Source organism: Neodiprion pinetum, chromosome 7 (assembly GCF_021155775.2).
Source record: "Neodiprion pinetum isolate iyNeoPine1 chromosome 7, iyNeoPine1.2, whole genome shotgun sequence".
Classification (NCBI taxonomy): domain Eukaryota; kingdom Metazoa; phylum Arthropoda; class Insecta; order Hymenoptera; family Diprionidae; genus Neodiprion; species Neodiprion pinetum.
In genome coordinates this window covers 21971582-21980994 of record NC_060238.1, presented here as the reverse complement: position 1 = coordinate 21980994, position 9413 = coordinate 21971582, and the positions used below count along the sequence as shown (strand labels likewise).

Below are 9413 nucleotides of genomic sequence, written 5' to 3'. Positions count from 1 at the left end.
TTTTGCGCTATCTGCAGCAATAATTAAGATACGTTATTATCATATCGTCGAGATGACATCGTAAGTGATTAAAGCGAGACAATAATTATATCTGTATGTATACATTTGCGTATATTTTGAAAATAATGCTGAAAACATGAGTTCGTATTTTACTTTTTTAATATTGTAATTATATTGTGTACCGTTTACAGATATATACATGTAACGATCGGTTACCTGTGTTTGTTATATAAACTATAATAATGAAATCACTTTTCAATGGCTATGCATAAAACGTAAGTAAGACAATTATTGCTATACAGTAGTAACTGTATCGTTACACGTACATTATACAACGATTTACGCGCTTTTATTCAACGATATATTTAATTTATGCACATCAGTATATGTGTAATGATTCCTTCCTAGAGTTCACCGCGATGTATTTCAATATTGATAACATACTGTATACATATGTAGAGATTCAGAAGTAAATTTTCAAACTGTATGTGCTTAATGACGCAATTAACGTTTAAGATAAACAAATTGGCAATCTTGTTAACATATGACTATATATACACACACACCTATACACATATACACTAGTGTAAAATTTCTATAAAATTATTATCCCAAAGTGATAATCAAACGCACGCATATATTCGCATCTAAGGCTATTCTAGGTATGCTATATCTTGTATACATATTTGTATTGTGATATACCGGGGCAATCTCTTGAAATTTGAAAATCAACTGCGCATGCGCGAGTTTTATCCGCAGTTCGTGCAGGTTGGCCAACCCGAGTTTTCACCTGCCAAACTGTTTCTAGCGTATCTGATGTAGTTTATACGAAATTTCGAGGTTAGAATCTCAAATAATTGAGGCAGCGACTCGGAAAGGTTTCGGAAGCATTTGTTATCGGGTCGGAAATTTGTTTATTCGAAGAACGATCGGAATTTAATGCTTATGCTCTTTGAAAATTCAAACGTACACATATTGTGTACGTTGGCCCGCCTGCATGGCAAACAAACATAACGCTGCGGGAAGACTTCGCCGACCAATGAGATTGAATTATTTGGCGCGTGCGCGGTTGGTTTTCAAGTTTCAAGAGATTGTCCCGGTACGTATATGCCGCGGTGCGTTTTGTCAGCCAGCAAATGAAAATTCTACTGCCTACTTTATTATAACACATACTATATTATGTATTATAGATTTATTGTTAACATGAGCCGTAATTATCGAACGTCGAGAAGCAACGATATATATTGCGCATAATATGCACATTTATACGTTAAATTCATTCTTTGTGGTAACGTTGAAATTTGTACACCTTATACACAACTCATTGAAGCATACACGTCGAATTATTTTCGTTCAAATCAGATCATTTTTCAAAATCAACAACGGTAAGTTCGATTCTTTCGAAATTGATTTTTTTTTTTTTTTTTTTACGACAGATTGGATTCGAAAATAATTCGATTTAGCGAAGGGAATTTGAAACTAGTAAAAATATTCTTCTTGCTTGCTGCGGTACTTGACTATTCGAATACTTTTCATCTTCAGTAGTAAAAAAATCAAAAAATAGTATAGTAAAATGACGAAGAGCGTAAACGTTTTTTGGCTTTTATTAACTTTTGCAATAATTCGTCTCATTTATCGCGAGTATATCGTATAAATTGTTCAGTAATTTTTATAGGGTATTAAAATCAGGGTTCGTACGCACAGGGAAAACCGGGAAAACTCAGGGAATTCGGAAAATAAAACTGGAATTCTAAGTTTCTTGAAGAAATAAACGCGTCCTTATACGTACATTACTTGATATCAAACCTCCTTTCGTTTTTTTTATTACTGAAAATCGCTGGCTGTTGCTTGGAAATTGGTAGTCGGACGGTAAATTAATTACTAGGTAGTATTGAAGGTATTAGTATTAATATGCAAAAAAAATTGTCATTAATCACCGGCATATTTCTTGGAAGGCTACTGAAAAAAAATCCTATTTTCAGGCTGGAACACCTGGAAAAGTCAGGAAATTTCGGGTTCCAAAAAGCGTACGAACTCTGAAAATTTACAATAATACAAATATACACGAACACACATAAATCGGCTGATCGTCAGGTACTTGACTATACGTATTGAACTGATTTTGACCTCATACATATCACTTTTTCAATTTTTCTCCATTTTCCGGAGACACGCTTCCTTTCAAACTTTTTTGCTATAAATATGTGTATACATATATATATTAGAAAAATGTGCTCCTCGATGGTAATTGCGATAATGGATTGTTATTTTCCGTGGTAAAATTTGGTAACAAAGAGAGATATTTCAACCTCACGTTGCGATTTCTCGTTTGTTTTTTTTTTTTTTTTTCTTTTAAATTTACCAATTGTATTTTAAAAATATTTAAAATGGAACATACAACACGTATGTTCGCACAACTTTTGTCTCTGAAAACTTTCGAATCTCGTATCACAGTAAAACGATTTAAATCCAAGACGTGTTATTATTGATATTGTTATTAAAAAATTATTTCTTACGCGACCCATTTCTCGTTCCCGAATTTTTTACCCGTTGTTTCGAAATAAATACTAAATTACATGTAGTTTTATACCGCGTAACCTTCAATCTGGTCAATCTGATACAGAGCTTTCATTATTTGCGTGACGAGTCTAACGCGAACCGTTGCGGACAGGCGTGTAAAAATTGACGCGTAAATAAATAACGAACAGTCGTAAATTCCATCCGATTTTTATTTCAAAGCATTATGTTTCGACTCGTGTCAGTTTTTGCATCTCATGAACAAAAACATAATATTCCGAATCTCGTCTCCGAGTATTCTGATTTTCGTTTCGTACAATCTAGTTACGCAATTCAACGTATACAACGTTAATTATCCCAACTCTGATGGTACGTGATGTGCATGAAATCATATTCGCTTCTCCCCCCCCTTCCCTCTTAAGAAACTTTCCTAATCACGAGTGACTTGATGCAATTTCTGGATGTCTAACTTGGACCCAATCCCATTACCCTTGATTTATACAGGAAAGATTTTCGACCCTTATACCTTGCCCTTCGTGCCGAGAATGTATGCCATTTCATACTGGAAACGTTTATTTGTTTAATGTTGAGAAATATTCGCTACTTTTTATCGGCGTTTGTAGAAATTGGAACAATTCAAGATCATCAGAAATAAAAACTAAGTAGAATGACTGTAACACAAGTCATTTAGTCATTGCAAGAAATAAATTTATTTCTAAATTTTCAAACAAGGGAATCTCTGCAAATATTCGAATTCCGATGAAAAATCACAATCAGATAAATTTCCGATTCGTGCCGGATATGTAGAATCTGAATAACCATATTTTTAGAATGTACATATAGATGACTTGTATTTTTCACTCACTGATGAAATCAATCACGAATCACACTTTATTCTCGTGAAATTCTTCTTCTGAATTTTTCTTAAGAATCTCACAAAGTGTGTTTAAACTTTTTGAAAAAGGTATGAAAAAAGCACGAGGCTTTTTTTTGCGCATACTTTCGTGACGACTTTTTAAAAATGTAAAATAAATATTACGTGCTTTGATAGTGCGACTGATCGATAACACCGGAAAGTAAATAAAAAACTGTTTACCAACTACTGCATAATTTAGTATGCAGTACAAACCCGCACGTTCATATTCGCCGGCTCGTTACAGTTTCACTATCTCGCGTTGCACGAGTCACGAATAACGCTTTTTAATTTTCATTCTCAATTTTTCCCGATACCCGGTTCTCAGAGGTGAATATCAAAACCCTTTCACAATTATGGCTATTTCGAAGCAAAATGTTTCGCAACCAACTTCCGGCAGCTTCAGAGATTGGCTGAAGGATTATTTACGAAATAGTTCTATCGCGGGGTGCGCGTATTACGTCACACCCAGTACGCGGCCTAAAGAGCGGTAATTTACGACTATTTAAACACCCAAAACAAGTTCCTCGTTATCTAAAATAAATGTGTCTCTTTCTGTGATTTAATTGCGCTCTTTTTTTTTTTTTTTTTTTTTTTTTTTAATTTTTAAACAAAATTACAATCTAATCAAACTATAAATTTTTCCCCAACCAATCGCTCGATGCGTTGACGATAAATGTTCAGCTACTAAAATATGTTGAAAAGATTCTCCAACGACTTGATCTGATCATGAAAAATTAATTATTCGAAAATTCATTTTCGCAGAACTTATGTATTTACTTTACCGAAAAACCGACTGCTAAATTTTTACCTTGATTATTCTGAAATATTTGATTCGTCAAGTGAAATTATTATCGTTCGTAGGATTTTTTGGCTAGCTGTTCACGTGACGTCGATCATATTCATCGGTGTAATGACTATTCACGCGACCGTTGAATACGCGACAAGGCCAACGGTCACGACTATCGACAGAACTGATTATCCACTTCAAGACGTCGATTTTCCGGGAATAGCCATTTGCGAATTGAACAAGATCAGCCTGAGCGCGGCGAAAAAAGTGGCCCGCGAGATATTGTGGGTACTTGTAATCTGCGGGATTTGATAAAAAAAATCTTATACACCATATTTCGAATAACGCATTTCTGAATTTTACTCAGAAGTCGTATAAATTTTTTCACATTTCACTGATCATTTATTGCGACAATTGCAGCGATAACTACGACAGCGTAAATGACGACGTCAGCCTTCAGGAGATCCTGGATATGTTGAAATACTTGGGACACCTTTACCTCTTCGAATTGAACGAGGGCGAGGAGAACGGTGTCGAATTTCTTCACAACTTGTTGACCCAACGATACGAGAGTTACGCTCCTCGCATATTGAATCAGGTTTGTTTTATTTTCATACATGTATAAGCGTCGTCGGTTAAAATGATTGTAAAATATTGTCTTGCTTCCTTTGTAATTTGTCAAAATTAATCGCGGTTTTGAATTCCGTTGAAACGTTGGAACTACTTCTCATTAATTTCACTGTAAAATTATGCATAAATGCCTTAAACTTACGGCTAACTCGGTTTGGGTTCGAAACAAAACGCGAGTTCAATTTTATGTTGAAAACATAATTCATTGTTCAATTAGTTTGTATCTCAAGATTTGAAGAAGAAAAATAAAAACTTGACACAGCATCCGGTAAATTTTGACAAAAACATTGAAAGTAAAAATTAATCTCCTCGCTTGTAACGATCGGTTCGATTTAATTATGGAATTTCTCGATCCAGATAACTCCGAATTGCCAATCGATGCTTAAACGCTGCAGCTGGGCAGGAAAGGAACAGACTTGCGAAGACATATTCTACCCCCGTAAAACGGCGGATGGTTACTGTTGCACTTTTAACTACGGAAGACCAAGCGATGATTTTGGAGCGTGAGTATAGCTGGTATTTAGTTTCTCGATAATTATCGTAGATTATTATTTCGTAAATTAGATAATTCTCATGTCACACGCCTTTTGACAACTTCAGAAGCAGCAACGACAAAGACATCGTGACGATCGACGGGATCGAGCGTGCCATCGGCGTCGGTCTTCAGGCTGGTCTCAGAATATCGCTCTACTCAAATTTCACCGACTACTTCTACAAGACACTTCCGGTTCTGGGCTTCAAGGTATACGATCATGCGATCTTTCAGGAATCGAAGTCTCACCCCACTGAAAATGTTCGTGTGTTGAATCATAAAACGTTTTCAAAGAATTCAGCCGGTAATTCATCACACGATATGTCTTGTAAATTCAAAATAACGCTCAAGAAATTACATAATAAGTTGCAAAAAGATCTAGCAACGGTGATCGTAATGAGAAAGAATAGTAACGGATACTAGACTTTCCGGTAACAGCTATAAAACTAATTTTCATTACCTACCTCTAACTATATTTTGTCGATTGTGGTAAAAAATGAAAACAGTTAAGAACCGAGCGGTAACCGGAAATAAAAATTTCTCTCAGTGTAGATCAAAAACCATACAAATTACATTTGTGATCTAGTATATCTGACGAATCGTACTTTTGTAAATTATCGAGTCATTTCTTACATATTTTATAGAACTTACAAGGTAAATAATGTAAGAAAATTGCATGCTGAAATTTTTCAAAATAATATATGATTTAACATACGAACATTTTCATTCGGGTTCCAGTGACGTTGGTGAAGGTTTTTAATTTTTTCTTACTTTACCGCTTTACTCACTGACGATTTCATTGATTGCTTACGAGGTCCTGATATTCTCGCCGTTGGACTTCCCGGACACGTCGAGCGGCAGTCTTCACGAAGTTATCATCTCACCCCAAACTGAATCTTCCCTCACTCTTGAAGCGACGTCGTTTTACTCTGTCCCGGTATGTGAGACTTAGTTACAATCTTGCGATTTTGGCGTAAACATCCTTTTTCAGCTCTGCTTTGAAACCAAAATGTCGCAAAACAATCGTTCGAAAAATGCAGCTCAAATTATTCGTTGGAACAGTGTCTCAAAGGTCTGGGAAAACCTTTGCATTTGAAAATTATGGGTTTCGCAACTATATGAAAGCGTGCCATTATTTTAAAGTCAAAAGTATATTAGGACAGAAAAAATTTCACCGATCAAATGTCAATGTTATATTTTTTTCGTTGAACAGAATTACGCTCATCGGTATTTGCTACTATAATCTATCGATATTGCGATAACTGGGTTCTCGGGTTGGAATTCATGGTATTAATGTTTTATTTTTTGTACTGAGAATTAAGACTGTTTTCATTGAATTCAAATAGCGTGACTTTAGTTGTACACTGTGAGGAAAATTCACTACTTTAAAAGCAAACATGTTTACTTCTGCCTGGTTTGGTTTACTCGATAAGTCATTTATTTGGTTCGATTTAACCGCACTCAGATTTAATAAATTTCCTAGGATCAAGGCATTGGTCTTTTGATTCAATTTTTTTGTTCACCAAGAACAAGTAAACATCGTCGAATGAGTGTATGTACATATAAAAATGAATTTTTTCAGAGCAAAAAGCTCACATAATTTGAATAATACTTTCTCGATAAATTTTTCATAATTTGTGTAATAAAATTTTACTCGAATCGAGTGAATATTTCAGGTACCAAAGGATCATTAATTATTTGAATATCCCTCGGAGGATGTTCAAATTTTTCAATTTCCAAAAGCAAAACAACAGTTTAGAAATTTATTTGATTCACCGAAAATAATAAAATATAACTTAATCGAATGAGGCAAACCAGGAGAACAAGTAAATATATTTATTTCTACGAAGGTGAATTTTCATTCTTAGCACACTTTATAAAACCGTTGTGTCAGCCACATTTTTTCAAAACATTCTGTAGCGACATTCGGCTGCGCCTGACCATAAACTGACTTTTACTACTGGCCTGTGATTTCTGATGCGTTGCCGTTACCAAAATCGAATGTTCGTCGTACCTGCGTTTTAGGAAGTTCAGCATCATAGCGTCGAAATACGAGACTGCCTTTTCAAGGATGAGCTGGCCGTCACATTCGGAGGACACTATTCGTACAGTGATTGCATAATGTACTGCAGGATAAGCGACATTCTGAGCCATTGCAACTGCGTGCCATACTTCTACCCGATCCCATTGGACAAAGGTACGATCCTTGAGTGGAAAAATTTATCTAGAGCCATGGTGGGCACATGCCTGGAAAATCAGGCAAACCTGGAAAAGTCGGGGAATTTAAAAGGGATCGTGGAAAACCTGGAATTGTCAGGAGAATTTTAATTTGGTCGTGGAAAAAACTGAAAATATCAGTTTTCTAACGCGGGAATTGGAAATGAATTTTTTGAGATAACAAGTTTACTGTTTTTCGTTGAGAAAACAAATTGGCTTAAACGGTTTTTTTTTTTTTGTACACTATATTTTTCTTCGATTCGAATTGAATTTTAACCGAATATAGAGTTGATAAGCCGAACGATTTAGGTTTTAATAACTTACTAATAAGAAACTTGAGACTTGAATATTTCCTGAAATTTTTGATTATAGTTTTCTGAAAAAAGCTTGACATCTGACGCATCTAGAATTAACTAATTTTCAACGAGTTTCGGACAATTGTTATAAAATTCTTTGAAAATTGTCCAAAAATCATCTAAACAGCTTTGATAATTTTTTCAAGCGAAACAAAAAAATAAAAAAAAAAAGACCCGTGCAATTGCTCATCCTTTTATCATCGAGTCTTTAACTGAGTTTAGAACATTTGTTTTCAATGTTTCAGAGCACGTGAGGACTTGCGATCTCAAGGATCTCTCTTGTTTAAAGAAATACAGGAGTAAGTGAAATTTGCGTGACATGAATACACACACGGATGGATTCACATCTTACCTCTTTGTTTCTCACGTTGCGTGTCGCAGACAGATGGTGGAGGGTCATACCAAGGATTGAAAATCGGATGGAACCATTCAACGAAAATTTTTCGACTGGACCAGATGGATACTTGAACTGTACCGGCTGCTTACCGGCCTGCGAAGACATCGTTTACGGTTTTTCACTAAGTTCGGCCCCGCTTTTATTCTCCGAAGGAGAGGACACCTGGGGACACGGAGGCTGCATGTGAGGATTTTGAATCGTCGAGTAATTTTATCCGCACTATCCTCCAACTTTGACGATGAATTTAATTTCAGAAACAGCAAACAATCCACGAATCACAGCATAGTGAACATATTTTTCCAAAATCCCGGAACGGTCAGACTCAAACAGGACGTTATTTTCTACTGGTGGGAGTTGATGAGTGAGTACACGACGATTGTGTGAAAACTTCCATTCTCATTTGGTAGATTTATAGCCGTAGTAGTTTTCTTTCCCAATTCCGTACAGCTCCGTTCCCAATACAAACTTTTCCTATCTTCGAAACGACTGCTTGATCGATTTTAGGTAATTATGGCGGGATATGCGGATTCTTTCTCGGTGTCAGCTTGATCAGCGTCTTTGAATTAATTTACTTCTTTACTATGCGGCTGTACAAACGGAAGGACGAGGTGACAAACGGAAGAAAATCATCCAACTTCACCTTGGTCAAAGCTGTGAGACCTAGTCTGCGACCGTTGTATTGGGAGGAGATGATGCAGCCGTACGGCAAATACTGATAAGGACGAGATTTTTTTCGTACAAAAGAATGTCTGCCTTTTCTGACCCGGTGACTTTGAAATTAATATACAGTTAAAAACTTAAATAAAAACCTCGCTTGATAAACTTTTTTTCATCTCGTCTTACGTTACCAACAATTAATTATTCTTTCGAGCCTCGATCCGCAATGAAAGTTTCGGCTTGAATTAATTCCACTACAAGAATTTAATGAAAAGCCTGTGTGTAACGCTAATAATCGAGGCGGACTGAATTTGACGACGAGAATGAAGCGCGATGGGTATAATCATAGTATCAGATTGTGGGAGCTGTTATTGTGTCGAATGACGTTTTCCGTAATGCAATCG

The 9413-nt window shown here is 35.8% G+C and overlaps 1 protein-coding gene across 1 annotated transcript; it reads left to right on the top strand.

Moving 5' to 3' along the window:
* The first annotated feature begins 4320 nt into the window (after nucleotides 1–4320).
* On the top strand, nucleotides 4321–9160 carry LOC124222815 (pickpocket protein 28-like). The gene is made up of 10 exons (XM_046634173.2): nucleotides 4321–4504; nucleotides 4641–4818; nucleotides 5208–5353; nucleotides 5451–5592; nucleotides 6197–6319; nucleotides 7408–7579; nucleotides 8201–8254; nucleotides 8337–8535; nucleotides 8607–8713; nucleotides 8857–9160. Exons 1-10 carry the CDS (start codon nucleotides 4344–4346, stop codon nucleotides 9066–9068), a joined length of 1494 nt encoding a protein of 497 aa, XP_046490129.1. The 5' UTR covers nucleotides 4321–4343; the 3' UTR covers nucleotides 9069–9160.
* The last annotated feature ends 253 nt before the right edge of the window (nucleotides 9161–9413 follow it).

Bases quoted from the DNA above. Each gene is read 5' to 3' on its own strand.
- LOC124222815 (XM_046634173.2), top strand. From the start codon at position 4,344: ATGACTATTCACGCGACCGTTGAATACGCGACAAGGCCAACGGTCACG. The intron at 4,505-4,640 runs GTGGGTACTTGT...CGACAATTGCAG, and splicing joins AAAGTGGCCCGCGAGATATT to CGATAACTACGACAGCGTAA. The intron at 5,354-5,450 runs GTGAGTATAGCT...TGACAACTTCAG, and splicing joins CCAAGCGATGATTTTGGAGC to AAGCAGCAACGACAAAGACA.